The following is a 16,990-nucleotide window of genomic DNA, read 5'->3' on the forward strand; positions in this document are numbered from 1 at the left end:
TCTGCCGTGAGAGGGCTGGGAAGCTACTAGGAGAACAGGCTGTCCATATTGTGGAAGGCATCTTGGTTCTCATTGTCATTGAGAAACAATGAGGAACATGGAGCTTCTTGACCAGACAACAGAAACCCATATTTTTTCAGAGCAGCCTTGCTCAAAGAAATGCCACCTGCAGAAGGCAGAGCTTCTGAGATTGTCCTGATGACCCAGGTGTGAGACAACACAAGGAAGCTCAAGCTTTTACCTTCAGCAGTGAAATCACTCCATCTACACTGAAGCAGTTCTGATGATCTTCCTCATGAACTGAGATGGCTTTATCTAGAAAAACCAAAAACGTGTCATTGTAAGCATTCTTTGCTTTTATTATTAGCTCTCTAAAAGATCAAAATGTCTGTGTGCCTTCATGTGCTCCCTGGTGGAAATACGTACCACACATGAACCAAGCAAATCTGCACTATCTGCACGATCTCAACTGTGTGCTAGATTTAAAATGATTCTGTTAAAAAAAAAAATAATAATCCTCTCCTTTAGTGGATCTCAGTGGCAGATGTCAACACCTTCATCATCACCTCCAACAAGGACTGGGATTAAGCAATGAAGGTCTGCAACGGGAGCAATCTCACAGGGCCTCAAAATCAGCTGAAAGATGGCAGGCACAGGACATTAATAAGTATCCATCATAAAAGATAAAAGAATCATAGAATCATAGAATGGTTTAGGTCAGAAGGGACCTTGAAGATCATCGAGTCCCAACCCCCCTGCCATGGGCAGGGACACCTCCCACCAGCCCAGGTTGCTCCAAGCCCCATCCAGCCTGGCCTTGAACACCTCCAGGGATGGGGCCTCCACAGCTTCTCTGGGCAAAGAGAAGTTGACCGCAACCTTCATTTTGGGATTTTGCACATTTATCTTAGTCACAGCCACAATGTCTTGGATTGGGAGGGGGAAAACTCGATCTGGACTGCTGAACTCTGCTGCTCCTAAAGCAGCTTTGCCAACCAAAACCCAAGGGTGGCAGCAAAAGCTGGGGTAGATGGGGGAGCATCCCTGCCTGACTGCTCCCTCCCGCAGGAGCCCAGTGGAGCAGTTCTGAAGAAGCAAAAGGAGGCACCCAAGGGCTGTAGATGGAGCTTGTAAGACAGAAGTGAGGCCAGGGCACAGCTGACACTGGGCTGGGTAGGGGTGAGGAAGGGATGAAGAACTAGGAGGAACTGGGGCAAAAGGCTGGGATCTGGCAGAGGGAATAAGACAGGGACAGAACGAGATGCACAGTAAGGGTGGTGCAGTAAGAGCGGCAGGGACGGGGATGGACTCTCCAGAAGAGCCGTGCAGGAAAACAGCCCCAAGGAAAGGTGAAAAAGTTGTCTACCACAGGCATATTTGCTCCCGACTCCTGGGAGCCATGGATGAGGCAGCAGCTCGTGGTACACCCTGCTGAGGTGCCTCCAGGGAGCCGAGCACCACCTCCCTGCGCAGCCTCCCTAAGGACACCCAAACCTCTATCAAGGAACTACAGTATTTCAGGTTGACCCACCACTTCCCACCATCTTCTGTGCAAATTTCCCCCTGTATTCCTCTTTGCAAAATCAGAATCATAGAATGGTTTAGGTTGGAAGGGACCTTGAGGATCATCTAGCTCCAACCCCCCTGCCATGGGCGGGGACACCTCTCACTAGACCAAGTTGCTCCAAGCCCCATCCAGCCTGGCCTTGAACACCTCCAGGGATGGGGCAGCCGCAGCTTCTCTGGGCAACCTGTTCCAGGGCCTCACCACCCTGAGTGAAAAGATGAACTTCTTTTGCAAGAAGTTCGACGTGATCAGACAGACACCCGTCGTATGATCAAAAAAATAAACAGCCGTGCCACGTCAGGTGGTAGGACACGCTGCGTTCAGCCACATGAGGCCCAACCGCCTGGTCACGTGGCCGGCAGAGCTGGAGGCGTGCAGCTTTTCACTGCCTTCGTAGCCACCTATGTGGCTGCCTCTGTTTAAAAAAGAACCATTAAATAACGTCAACCCATATTGCATAATTACCCGTGGGAGCTCAGCGCCGAAGCTGTCAGCTGAAGTGCTTTGGCGTTACCTCTTCACTCATTGCACTGCGTTAGGACTTCATTTTGTAAAAATACACACAATTTAGATGCTCAGCCAAATTCCTGGCGTTCCTTCACCGCAAAGCATCGCTTCACTTAGAACTCCAGACGACTTATTAACAACCACATAGACAAAAAAATCACTTTTTCAAGCAGCAACTGTTTATTATTGGGAAAAACATTAGGACTTTATTTTTCTTCCTCTTACATATACTTGATTTGAATAAAAATAATTTAAAACTTTTAAAATTTCTTTCTATATTACATGAAAATAACTCGAAACAAGGACTGTGGATTTTGGAAGCAAGTGAACATAGACAAAACTGTTGTTCAGCTGCTGAGATGTAGTACTTGGATTTTTTTAAACTCAAATAGAGAAGCAATCACAATTGTCATTCCAGTGAAGAAAATTAATCCATCTATAAAATATCTCGAAGTTTGAGAACGGCATATAGTTACACTAGAAAGTATTCATAATATAGCGTGTGAGTTCTAACATATTACCTAAAATATATAGCTTCTCAGACTTTACAAGGTCAAATATTTTAGACCATATTCCAGTGGAAAAACACTACAAACCCATTACGATCCTTTTAAAGTTCTTGTTGAATTAATTTTTCTTTCCTTTTGAGGAATTTTAATATAATATTTCAAGCAATAAAATATTGCATACAAACTAGCTTGCAGAACTTTATTCACACTAACTCGGACAACGGCTGTTTTAAAGGATGAAGCACCTTTAGGAACAGTGATAAAGCGTCACTGTTACAGTAGCTGATGAAGAAGCAGATTTTGTGCACAGATTGGTACAATTTTCATGACATTTCCGTAACTCTGATAAAAATCACTCTATATCCAGCAATAAGAAATTAAACTGACGGGAATTAAAATATGCTTAAGGCTGGGGTAGCATTACAGTGTTACAAGACAAAGATTCTAATAATTAATCCAATTCATATCGTCTGACAAAGACTTCCAATAAAACACTGATTTCATCTTCTTTTTTCTTTTTAAAATACACGCAACCTACTGCAATTTCCATTGCCTGGCTTATGGCTTACCTCGTCTCTTTTCAGTTGAATGTGAATATAATTCATCTTTTCATTAAGTTCTAGGGTAACGAGCACCATTCAGCCCCACCTGAATGGCTTCTACCCCCAAAAAAAGCCCCCAAAAGCAATAAAAGCAATCAGCACGTCAAGCTCTCGCTTTAGAAGACAAACTATCACGTGCAGGAAATACGCAGGGTCAAAATGAGATGGAATTTGCGTAGGTAGTTATTTGCGTCGAGTACCATATTAAATTTAACGTAAGCGTCCCCGTCGTGGCTGTCTGACGGACCGACGGAAAACCACTCTTCACCGAGTGAAGGAAAAAATACTATTAATACGATCGTCGAAAGTGTGCTCTTGTAACAGTCCCACCTCGGGGGTCAGCTCTCTTTTACAGAACGGCTTGCAGCGCCGGCTGGCGTTGCCGCTTCACAAATAAATCGGTGCCATCTGAAGTGACAATGTCAAGCCCTTGAAAAAATAAACATTTCATTTCCGGATGTTTTGGGGGGGATTTTTGTTCTGTTTCGTTTCGTTTCGTTTTGTTTCATTTCGTTTCGTTTCGTTTTGTTCTTGGCTTTTTTTATTTTTGTAACTGTCCGCTGTTTCCAGCACCATCTCAGAGGTTGGAACGTTTCATTCCGTCCTCTGCCGGTTTTGTCATTTTTCCACTGGGCAGATGCGCCCACCACACCCCACCGCCCCTCACGGCGCAGCCGCCACCGCTACCGCCGTCTCATTTTCCTTCTCCGTCATCCGCATCGGCGGTGGGATTTGCAGCCCCGGAATGTGATTTCTGAATCAATACGCGTTTTCTTTCCCTAAGGAATGCCTTAGTTTGCAACCGTAGGTGTGTAAAAAAAATAACTTTTAATAATGAGTGGGCGGTGGCTCTTTTGAGATAAATCAGTGATGCAATTTAGAAAGCCAAAGAGAGGCATTTTCACCCGACTGCAATAGTTTTAAGATCAGGTAAAATTTTTGGACCTAAACTATGCCATTTGTTTTGCTTTGTAAATTAAGAATTACTTTTAGTTTCACCAAGAAGTATTCTACTGGCAGGGACTACAGAATTTTTGAAATCATTGTGCATATTTATATTTTACTTCTCTAAATATATTACTCATTTGTTTAATTCATTCAGGAATCTACCATACTGTCAACCAACTACAGTAATCCGGAAATATTTTCTGCGTACAGAAGGGGCTTAATCACTAAGCCACACCTTCCTGCAAAGCTTCAGTATTTTTGATCGGGAAAAAGCATTTCTCAGTGAAATAATACTGAAGTGGAGCCCAAGCCCTCCTCCATAGATACGACTGTTAAGTTAATTAACTTTTCAGGACAAAACGCTGATCACATTCAATGACGAGATGCGCTATCGTTTTCAAGACAGCTCCAGCGGTAGCTCTGGTGGTACAACAGTGTATCTTGGGTCAAGCTTAGGTGTGAAATCCTTGAAGTTCTTAGATGCTTCAGTACCAAATACATCTAAAACCTTCCTGTTCATGAGAGCAAACCTGAAAAAGAACAGACATGAGAGAACGAACGGATTACTAAATTTCTTTTGAAAAAGTAAAAGTGCTGAAATTTATCCTATCTATAAAATATTAATTTATAAAATTATGAACATTGTTTCATTTCATGAAAGACTACCCAAATCTTTGACAGATCTGAAACAACAGTGCTGTGTGTGGATACGCTTTCTACAACACAACTTGTGGAAAAGGGGAGAGAGTCCCCTTCTACTTTTAACTTCACAAAAAAAGTCAAACCAGAATATACCACTCTTCTGTCTCACCCCAGCCTCCCAAACGCTGGCCGTGCCTACTCAAGTCCTAATAATTTTATGAGTGTCACAATCTATTTCCGTCTCTTAAATCTTCAAAATTGTCGAGTGAAAGACCTGTGAAACATCACTCTACGGAGAGAGTGTCAAAATGACTATTACAGAGATTTACTTCAGACAAAACAAACGAGCAGAATCAAATTTCTTTTCCCTCCTCTCTTTCAACTAAAGCAATCTTAGGATTACCACAAGAGGGGAAAATGCAGCCAAAATTGGACATCTGCACTGACATCACCCCCCGTGTCATGTTTGTGTGGCCTCCGAGGTTGCCTGCAGACTGCCTCCAGGCGTCCCGAGGACAGCTTCCCACTGCCTCCGGCAACGCGTTCCGTCACCTCGTGTCCTGCTAAGAGTGTACTGTGCCATGGGGAGCGTAGGGTCAACGTGCTCCAGGGACCGGCCTCGGATTTCACTTCTATTTTTATAGTCCGGAGAGCTCACTGTCACGACAAACGTTACCTTTTATAAACCCATTCATAAGCTGATCTACATCAAGATTTGGAGGCCCTGTTTCTGCCACGTGCCGCGTCAGTCTCACAGTGCGCACTTCACTAAACTGTATTTTTAAAAATCAGTTACAGCAAAATCTATTTTAAAAGGTAAGCATTTTAGATCCCCGCGGCAAATAAGAGAAAAAATATTCACTAAGATATTAGAGTGTAAACTTATGGTTACGACCGGTGAAAATTTTTTATTAGTTTTCCAAGACGAAAAATTCCTTTCCCAATTGAACTACCGAATCTTCAAAGTATTCTTAGGAAATACTCTGGCATTTCTAGTAATGCTTTTAAACCCGTGGCAATACCATGTTGTCAATCACTGTACATACTAAGTGATTTCTTCACCCTGTAGAGCTGTTTACGGGATTTTTCGTATTCCCCTGAAATCTGAAAGCATTCCACCTTCCAAGTGAACTAAAGAAAAAAGCCTTCCAGTAAAACGCTCACCTGCTAAATGGTCTTAACCAAATGTAAGTCTTTGCTCCTGCCACCAGACTAACCCCAGCAACGCTGCGTCAGCAGCAAAGAACTTCCAGTGGACTGGAAACCATTTGAAAACCAAAGTAAATACTCAGGCAACCAGCCCACGTGTGCTCCTACGGCGCTGCTGTTGACACAGAAAGCTGGATGAGACCGACGATGCGTTTAGACAAGCCGTAACATACCCCTGATGACATACCTGCCGTTTGTTAGCCGTAAAAGAAATTTCCAGTATGAAGGTCTCAGGTTCTGAACTTCCATGACAGCCTGCAAGGAGAGCGTTCTGTCAGAGCCAGCTGACAGCGGCAGGCAAAAGCTTCATCCGCGACATTACGTTGCCAAAAGCAGTGAAAGGATAGTTATGGAAATATATATTTATTTTTTTCAAAATCGCCTCGCGATTCATGGACCGAAAGCAGCTGTGATCACCCGCCCAGGTCCTGCGCTGTCAGCAGACAAACGGCTCACAGCTGAATTGGATGCTCTATATGACCTCCACCAGCACAGACTGGTATTCCCAGGCGGCTGTCTTTCAAAACTGGGGGTAATTAACTTAGATCTCATTGCAGAGAAAGCAACAATAATCCTTATTATTCCTACATACATGATTTTGCACTTGTGGATGCCAAATTTACCTGCTATTTTATCCCCTCCCCCCACTCTGCATTTTGTGATCTGCTATTTCTTGTAGTCATCCTTATATTTCATGTTACAAATTTTAAATAATGTTATATAACCAAAATCCTTGTCTCCTCTCTATTCCATTACTTTTCTGGGTCGCTTATGAGTACAGTGAGTAACAAACATCTCAGCATAGATCCCTTTGCTAATTTCCCTCTCCTTCCTCCCTCCTAAACCTAGCAATTCATTTCTACTCTTGGATCCCTTTTCCAATCAGTTATTAAGGAATGAAAAAAACCCTCTTCTCTTATCTCATACGAACTTTATTACTGTTAGCCCCATACGATGGTCCTTGCCAAGAGTATTTTGGAGATCTCAATGCTGCAGACCTTCAGGCACATCCCAAGCACTAAAATACGAGTTTGTTTTCATCCTCGAATAAGAGATATTCCCAAATATAGGGGAGCAATGGGGAGGAGGAGTGGAACTGTTGTGTTACGCACGAGACAGCAGAAGACTCTTTTTAGGGTCCTTTTATATTCTTTTTATAGAGGGGTACAAAAAATACACATAGTTATGGAGGTCCAGAAGACAGTCAGTGGGATGTTTCAGCAGAGGGTCTAGAAATGGGGAGATGTAGTAGAGAAGTAATTTGGGTATCACTGAAAAGGAGCTTTTCTAGCTGATGCCGCTGATAAAAGGACCGGGGGTGAAGGTACGTAACTGACTTGGGAAGTGCCAAAGATGATAACTGCAGCTTGTTTCGAATGCAAAACTTCAGGTTTCCTTGACATTTCTGCAGATTTTTTCAAATAGGCAACTTTAATTTGGGTTAGCTGAAAGTGAAAACTTCCAGTTGATTAAAAAATTTTAAAAAAATAATAAAAATTACAATATATTGTTTGTCTCCTTGAGAAACTGTCCTTTCATATGCTTATGAAAGTCCATACATTTATGTTCATCTTTCGAGTGAATGCATTGTAAGATCCTTTCCAAAGAATTCAATGCTTTGTATGATGTATTCAGCTATAAGCGTATGAGAAATTGGAGTTCTAGAAATGATGTTCCCACAGTGACACTCCAAAGCAGGATGCAGGAGCCCCGATTCACAGCATCTTGCTGGCGTCACTACGTCACACCATCTTTTCCATATCACTGTATTCCTGTGCTCCTCGTTGCATTCAACATTTGACTAAAATAACTTCTGTTAGAAGCCAACATACTTACTGCCTGAAAGCATATCGACGTCGAAATGGCATAGATGATGCTGTCTGCATGAGGAAAATAGGGAACCTTCCCTGCTTCAATGCCTTTGAAGTACATAGTCTATAAAAATAAATAAAAAATGCTGAATGAAACAAAGTAAAAGTAGCACGTAGCTTTTTACTTATTTTACCTTTTCAGAAAACCCTGTCAACGTTACTAAGCTACGCTCATGTATTTTTGTTTATGCGCACAGACGTGGCATTGACTGAGCTAGCTTATAGAAGTCATCCAAGATCAATAGAGTAAGAGGCTTTCAATGCATAGAACAGCACCTCGCAACAGCTCGGGTGTTAAAAGGGTAGTACGGATCTTAAAGATAAAAAAGGGAAAGTTTGATATGTTAAATTCTTCATTTTAAAAAAGCAAAAGAACAATGCAATAACTATTCCAACAAAGTGAATATTCACTGTTCTTAAACAGCTTGAAATCACATACTTTTCTTTCTGAGAAAACATGTAAAGTTTATTTTCCTGAGCACAGCTTGACCTTCCAAAGCAGCACACGCCTCTCTGGTCAGTTACCCTTGGCTTGCGTAAGATGATAAAAGTAGTTTAAAAAAAAAAAAAAAAAGAAAAAGAAAGAAAGAAAGAAAGAACGAACGAACACACAGCACTTTTCTTATTTCCCTGCAGCCAAAATGTCTCAAAGTCCAGAGAAAAACAGCCGCAATACAAGATAATACTGTTTGGTTTTTTTTTTTACAACTGGTGTTCTAAAAGTCAATATGGATAACTCAGAGATGGTTTTATATAACCAATATGCAATAACCAATATCCTAGAGCATGATCTAGGATTACAAGGAGCAAGAATAACTGAGTATATCTTCGCTTTTTATGTTTAATTTTATCCTTAAAAAAAAAAAAAAAGTTCCTTCTTTTTATATTCTTTGAAATGAATTCTGCTCTGGCAATGGAGGTGGATAAATATCACCAGGGAACAAGGCCCTCGAGGGCTGCAGGAGAAAACTTTGCAATTTGGGGATGATGCACAATAAGAGAACTAGAGAACTCTCTCAACTTATTCCAGTGGTACTGTCGGGGAAATAACTGTGACTAAGTCCCGATTCTATGGAAAAATCACAGCAAGAATCCAAAAGCCGGTTAGCAAAGTATAAGCAACATATTCAAACTCTACAAACTTTTTTTTTTTCCTGGGCTCTTACTTTTAACAAGTTCATAGAAGTAATTCAAGTCTGAAGAATAGTAATTAGAACAAAGTTCATTGCAAAGCTGGGAATTCATTCAGTTGAAGTATATTGACAAACAACTCCAGCTATAGACTAAAACCTAAGCTATTTTGAGTTATCTTGGACTGTTGTATGCCAAAACCAGGGAACAAAGGCAGGAAGTTAAGCTGTAGCTTTTGGCAATAAATCTGCAATTAAGGAATAGTTTTGATTTATGTTTCTGGCAGAATAGACATTCTTGGAACTTTCAGATTTAAAAAATCTGCAAAAGCTACAAAGCAAAGGGCTATCAGGAGATTAAAAAAAAAAAAATCATGGAGAATATACACGGAGACCAGTGGATAAAGGACTTTTAAAATGAGTCATAGAGAGGAAAATAAGAAAGAACTGAGACCACAGAACGGCACTGCCTCTTGGCACGCACCTACTGAAACACACCACTGCCACACAACTTTGTATTACGCTGGAATTGTCTGACAAAGGCTGTGAAGTTCATTTTCTTTCTCCGCCTTGAAAAAACAGCTGAAATACAGAACTCTGCTTCGAGGGTAACATCTTACCTCTACTAATTTGGACACCAGATACATAGAGATAGTAGTACTTTTGTAAAACATCATAGAAATTCCTGCTAGGCACCCTGCAACAATTAGAAAACAAAAGTATTGTTAAGACGGTGATTTATTGTTGCTGTTGTAGTATGTCAGCTCAACACCGCACAAGGTCGTGCTTTCTGTTGCTACAACGAAGTTCAGTGATGTTCCTGTGCTGCCCGTCAAAGTATGGTTTACAGCATTGAAAAAAAAAGATAATTTTGAAGCCCTGAAGGAAATCTGTAGTACAGTGCTCAGATTAAATTTCCCCTCTCATCCCACAAAGGCCCCTGAAGCTCCAATGTGTGACAGGTGCACAAAGAGCAGGGAAGGGGCTGTGACACGACACAAATGTCATGGCAGAAGGGTCCTTCTTTGGATCCAGTGGAGCCCATCCTTCCAAATGTGTATTCTGTCACGTATGGAAAAGACAGTGTCTGAACCTCACATCTCTACAGTTGGAAAATAAAGGACAAGTTTACGTTTGTGCACACAATAATATATTGTCCTTGAAGCTGACCACAAAAAACCACACCATTTGAGTGAATTTGCCTTACAATTTTAGTTGTAACTCTTTATTTGAAGCTACTTGAAACACCGCAGTCACTTTGACACAGCCGTGATGTACACAGCCCTATTTTCATCACAGAAGTCTGAAAAGGGAACGGGAGGACAGACAAGAGAAATACGTGCAAAGTCCCAACAGAGGCAACATCAACTTCTTGTCTTGCACTCACCAGCTACAAGCGCGTGAAGCTCATCATCTAGGTTTCGTACCCAACGCAGGAAGCAACTAGTACCCTGGAGGTGAACAGAGCGCAGGATTAGCCCTCGTTATTTCTCTTTCAGAATGCACAGACTGGGGATATTCCCCTGTAAACTCGTAATGTAGCACACAGTATGAATTAAGAGCGTAGTGTGATAAAACCTATAATCCACAGTATCTGAAACATTTCAGTGTTTTAATTAACAATTCACCGTTACTGTTGTTTTTTTTTTTTCAAACTCAGAGAGCAGACCAATCTAATTTGAATACCAATCTAATTCCAAAGCTAATTTTGAATTCATATCATCTCCATTTGCTATAGTTGTCTAGACCCTGATAAAGTCTGTTTTCAACTACACACCAAACACCTTGAGATTCTGCCATACACCCAATAAATTCTGGAACCAGGAAAACAAATTAATCTCAAACGTTAGAACATCATACGATTAAAAGACACCGTGAAACACATAATAACCTGTTTGTTGACCCAGACAACACTAGACAGCTGCGCAGGCCAGAATGGATATAGGTAACTGTGGCTTAGGCTGCATTCAAATATATTTCATTTGGATGACTGCAGGTTACCAAATGATCCAGACTGTTCCACATTTGCTGCATCCTCTGCATTGTTTTTTCAACTGTTTTGGAAATCTATACATTGTCTCCAAATTTTATCCCTGGTAAATTTCTGTTTGCTTCGAAATGGTTCAAGAGCTGCTTGGTAAGGCCCAATCCAGTGCTGATGGCACCGAGACAACATGATATAATTCAGCGTGACAGCCCGCTGACGTCTGCTTTGAGATACGTGTGTCTGGCTCTTAATCCATCTAATGTATGCTCTTCGTGGAATCAAAGAATAATTCATGTTGCAAGGGACTTCTGGAGATCATCTGGTCCAACCTCCAGCCTGAAGGTGGTCTAATTAGAGCAGGTTGCTCAGGAACTTGTTCAGTAGAGTTCTGAGTATCTCCATGGATGGAGACTACACAGCCTCACCGGGCAACTTGTCCTGATTTTTGGACATCCTCACGTGAGAACATATTTCCTTGTATCTCTTTGGAAAATCCTGTATTTCAGCTTGTATCCATTGCGTTTATCCTATCACCCCACACCTCCAAGAGGTGTAGGTAGCAATCTCCCCTGAGCCTTTTTACTCCAGCATAAATCCCAGTTCTCCCAGCTCCTCCTCGCACATCGTATGACCCAGCCATCTTGCTGGCCCTCAGGTGAACCCACTCTTGAAAAAGACATTAAAATTAAAACAAGGAATTAAGTAATATGTGTCCAAAAATGGACACAGCACCACAGATGTGGTCTCACTAGCTATTTCGTAGCGCGCATTTTAAATAAATAAATTCCTTGCAAAGCCATTGATATATTGCAATTACGTCAGTCAACTTCACTCCTCAAACTTGTAAACTAATTTAGAAAATGAAACCAGGCTACAATGGACACCTTTTTTCTGCACAACCATGTTTGCTGACATTAATTAACAGTAAGGGGAATACAAAATACTAACAGTACTACAGTCTTACAGACTGCTTTTAGGGACAAGACAGACTTTTTTTAAAAGCAGTCCATAATGCAATTCCTTTGGGTTCAAAATGCATCAAGCGTTTCATTTTTTTTTGGCTGTGATCCAGTCTTTTGGAGTGACTGGAATCTCTGCTGCCCTACACGCTTATTCCAAACTGGAAGAAAAACATAATGCCACTCAGATCTATGTAAGTTATGGAAAACAAACAATAACAGAAAGTGCATACTTAATAAACTATAAATAAAGCTCAGAGTATGTCACTCATAAAATGAATATCTATAGAACTAAATTACACATTGCAATTGTAGCTGTTAAACGAAATCAAAATCCTTTCAGCTTTTGCAATTTAAATACCTTTTTCTCTAACGGCTCTTTTCCTAAAGTTTGATCAAAAAATTAATTTTCAAACAAACTCTGAACAACCCGTTTGCACTTTGCCATTACTAATTTGAAACTCCGTAGCCTTAAAATTCTTGTGTCTTAATCTGACGGCAAGTCAAGTGAAATGTGGTTTGGCTTACAAACACCACTTGCTTTTTAATTTTCAGTAAGCAACGTTTACCCTGAGCAATACAGAATTATCTTAACTTTGCAAAACAAGTAACACAGCCGTTGAAAAATGACACGTGTGATTAAGAACATAAAAGTGCAAAAGCCATTTGAGCACTGCACTATGCAATCTGTTCTCCCCTTGGGTGTGTGCTTGGTCACATTCTCTTTTGGCATAAATAAACGTAACTTGATTAACTCCAACAATGCTGTACAAACGCGTATCAGTCCACAATCTGTCAGCTTCTAAAGGTGTAGAAGGGCAGATTTCCAAGTGGTAAGTGCAATGTCTCCTCAGCTGCACATGATATATGTTCTGCGATCTGCTATTTAGCGTCAAGTAAGAATTCCAGATATTTGAGCCAAAAAAATCTGCAAATGGTTTCTCTCTGGCCACACCGCTGCTGCTGCAGTCACTACTTGTGGCTGCACTAAAATGGTTTTGTGTAACAGCAAGTCCCTTTGAAATCTGAATTCACTTTCTCTGAAGTACTCCCTATCTCCTGATCTTGATACCATTCTGCAAAATCCATCCGGTTCATTCAGAAATGACAGAAAAAACATGGAATGGAAGACTCGTTTTCTATTTGCAATTTGATTACTGCAAGACTATAGAATTTGTCGGTGACATGCTGTAGCAAACACTATCAGCAATATTAAGTGGTTAGACTTTTCAGCTCTTCATGATATTCTGAAAAGTGAAATAAAAAACATGGCATTCGTCATTTCTGTATGTTATAAGCTTACTTTGTATATACTGACGAAAGATCCCAGAAAAGCTCCAAGCTGGAAATTTTCCTTGTTGTAGAAGAGGGAAAGTAGCCGGGATGGTTCTGTAAACAGGTGACGGAAGGTGGATGGAATCCGAAGGCAACACTGGATCAGGTAACCGATGCTAAACATCCTAATGAAGCCCTAGAGAAAGGAAAGAAAGATTTTGTGGTAAGAAACCACCAATTCAGGAAAAGGAAAAGCAAAAGCATCTACAGAAGTACTTATTTTTTACATTGAGCAGTTTAAAACCCACTCTGCAGAGACTACGTAAAATGCAAAACCATCTTCAAACTCAAGGCCAGGTGATTTGTTTTCCTGATTCCCCTGTAAAATAGCAAAGGTAATAAAATAGAATCGTAGAATGCTTAGGTTGGAAAGGACCTTGAAGATCATCGAGTTCCAACCCCCCTGCCATGGGCAGGGACACCTCCCACTAGACCAGGTTGCTCCAAGCCCCATCCAGCCTGGCCTTGAACACCTCCAGGGATGGGGCAGCCGCAGCTTCTCTGGGCAACCTGGGCCAGTGTTGAACCACCCTCTGAGTGAAAAATTTCTTCCTGATATCTATTATAAATCTCCCCTCTTCCAGTTTGAAGACATTCCCCCTTGCCCTATCGCTACATGCCCTTGTAAAAAGTCCCTCCCCAGCTGTCCTGTAGGCCCCCTTCAGACCCTAGAAGGCCGCTATAAGGTCTCCCCGGAGCCTTCTCTTCTCCAGTCTGAACAACCCCAACTCTCTCAGCCTGTCTTCATAGGAGAGGTGCTCCAGCCTTCTGATCATCTTCGTGGCCTCCTCTGGACCTGATCCAACAGGTCCATGTCCTTCTTATGTTGGGGGCTCCAGAGTTGGAGGCAGTACTCCAGATTTGGTCTTACGAGGGCAGAGTAGAGGGGCAGAATCACCTCCCTCGACCTACTGACCACATTTCTTTTGATGCAGTCCAGGATACAGTTGGCTTTCTGGGCTGCGAGCACACATTGCTGGCTCATGTCGAGCTTCTCATTCACCAACACCCAGGAGTCCTTCTCCTCAAGGCTGCTCTCAATCCATTCTCTGCCCAGCCTGTATTTGTGATCGGGATTGCCCCAACGCACATGCAGGACCTTCCACTTGGCCTTATTGAACTTCATAAGGTTGGCATGGGCCCACCTCTCAAGGCTGTCCAGGTCCCTCTGCATGGCATCCCTTCCCTCCAGTGTGTCAACCGCACCACACAGCTTGATGTTGTCAGAAAAGCTGACTTTAACTGAATGTTTTAAAATTGTTCTAACTTAGTTTTTTAATTTAGTTTTTAAAGGCAAACTCTCCTTTAATTTCTATGAATATCTTAAAGGCCCAATGGACAAACTCTATTTCTCTTCTGCTCCAAAATTCTATTCTTTGAAATAATACCGATGACTTCATTTCCAGGTTACTGACCGGTTTTTAACCACAAATGGATATATAGAGGAAAGTAATGCGGTGGAAAAATAGAGCACTTCTATCCTCAAATGTCTGGAGAAAGCACTAAAGGAGGGAAAAGTCCACAAAAAATAAATTTCAGAAAGTGTGAGAATTAGAAATTGACCCTGGTGGCTTGGCACATGCTCACATACTTTCCCTCAACCAAACTGGAGGCTGAGTGATGCCTGCAGCAAGAGAGAGGGTGAAACTGGAAGGGAGACTACGTGCCGAGCTACTGAGAAAGGATAACATGGGTTCAATGATTTTTTCTTACTATTCCACCTTGGATACAGATCTGCTTTTTTATACCATGTCACAAAACCGCACTGAGTTTTTCTTTCCAAATTCTTCTCCCCAGTTTCTTGTAACTTCCTCCACAGCTTCCTATCATTATTCTTACCCTATGGCTGAACTTCTCTAATCATTCTGAATAAAATCTATCCCTTTTTTTTGTTGGAAGATGCCTTATCTGAAAAATCTCAGTGCGCTCACTATTGGCAAATAAGGCAGGGACCCAACGCTCATGGTTTCTGTAATTAATTTTTCAGAAGATACTCAGGGACACCGAGACAATTCCAGTTACAGGGATAACTGGCAGAGGATTTCATAGAATCGTGGAACAGTCAGTTTGGATTGGAAGGGACCTTTAAAGATCATCTAGTCCAACTGCCCTGCAATGAGCAGGGACATCTTCAACTAGATCAGGCTGCTCAGAGCCCTGTCCAACCTGACCTGGAATGTTTCCAGAGATGAAGCATCTACCAGCTCTCTGGGCAACCTGTGCTGGTGTTTCACCACCTCCATCGTAAAAAATGTCTCCCTTATGTCTAGTCTAAATCTACCCTCTTTTAGTTTAGTCCTATCACAACAGGCACTGCTAAAAAGTTTGATTGAGCAAGCTTTCAAACTCAAGAAACTCAAACCAATTTTGCCTCCTAGAGGACTTTATAATGCATCATAAATCTCATAAAATTTTATTGTGGTTAAACATCCAGCAATAAACTTTTCCTGAAGCAACTACTCTCCCTGCTACTCAAGAAGTGGTTTATGAGAATCAAGTAGAAGAAAATATATTGTGTCATCCAATGATCCAGTAGCTATGAATGAAAAATTCCCACTTCTTCCTCTGCTACTCTTAAAGGTATGTATATTCTATGTACTGAAAAGCTAACAACCCACTCTTTTCTCATCGCGTAATGAAAATGCCTACTGAAAGGTGTGTGAGGTAGGCAGAAATGGAAATGCACTGTGAATTTGGTGCAGTTAAAATGTCAAAATTAAGATGAGCATACATTCAGACCAAAAATGAAGGGATACCCTAGTGTGAAGTACATAGCCCTCCTCTTCCAAAAAATTTAGATGATTACGATACCAGGTACCATTGTATAAAAAGAAAGTCCTAAAGCCAGCAGTTATGAACAAAGCCCAAAACAAGAGAACAAACAACAGTATGGTATGTTTGACATTTTTACCCAGCTGTAGGAAAGGTTACTTTGATGGGTGAGGAACACTGCATTAGGAAACACTTAAATTCCAACTGGAAACACCCAAATATATCCATGATTTCATTTTTTTAGTAGCTTACTCAGAAGTGCTGAACTGAAGGATTGAGGCTTATAATGTGCACCAAACAGCAATAAGTAGTGCAGAAAATCTTTCTATTTAGCTCATCACATCAACCAAGTGAATCCATATCACACTTACAGGTGTTTTACAAAGTCACAGAAAGTATTACATCTTATAATCAATGCGCAATATTGTAACATTTATCTTCCATAAGAAGACCTCAAATAATAATGGAGGTAGAAAACAGTAGAGTATACGCAGGACATTATAATAAACATAAGTAAGCAAAGAAAACTCTGCTAAGAGCCATTTCCCTACGGAGATTTTGAGCTGGGACTCAGACCAGCCAGAAGTAGTAGCACAGTGAAACTACGCATCTGTAAAACTCATTGAATAAACCTTTTTTTTTTTTTTTATTTTTGCTTTTGAGAAACAGATTTCTTAAAAAGTTGATAATACAGTCAAGATATTGGCTATACCTCAAATTCAGAAAAGCGCATGTGTGCACAGAAACAGAGGTCAGCAACATACCAAAACTCAGTCAACCTGTTGCAATATATTAGGAATTAGTTAAGATATTTAAAATTTGTTCTGGGTATACAGTAGCCCATGTTCCTTCAAAAGACCAAATGCAGAGACTACAATCATCAGGAAATAATCTCATATTTTTCTTGGGCCTTTTAGTCATTAGGTAAGTCATGAGGGTTATCTGGTCTCAT

At 41.1% G+C, this 16,990-nt stretch overlaps 1 protein-coding gene across 1 annotated transcript in view; it reads right to left on the reverse strand.

Annotated features, from left to right (window-relative positions):
- Window positions 1-2,231: 2,231 nt before the first annotated feature.
- The window catches only part of TMEM135 (transmembrane protein 135), a gene marked incomplete at its 5' end in the record, with an annotated part of 202,461 nt that continues 187,702 nt past the window's right edge, over window positions 2,232-16,990 (reverse strand). The window contains 6 exons of the mRNA XM_082492135.1: window positions 2,232-4,663; window positions 6,172-6,239; window positions 7,821-7,919; window positions 9,606-9,682; window positions 10,373-10,436; window positions 13,235-13,402. Coding sequence (XP_082348261.1) covers window positions 4,531-4,663; window positions 6,172-6,239; window positions 7,821-7,919; window positions 9,606-9,682; window positions 10,373-10,436; window positions 13,235-13,402 — 609 coding nt within the window. The 3' untranslated portion in view covers window positions 2,232-4,530. The remainder of the gene's footprint in view (window positions 4,664-6,171; window positions 6,240-7,820; window positions 7,920-9,605; window positions 9,683-10,372; window positions 10,437-13,234; window positions 13,403-16,990) is intronic.

This window comes from Vanellus vanellus, assembly GCF_965231255.1.
Source record: "Vanellus vanellus genome assembly, chromosome: 1".
Lineage (NCBI taxonomy): Eukaryota > Metazoa > Chordata > Aves > Charadriiformes > Charadriidae > Vanellus > Vanellus vanellus.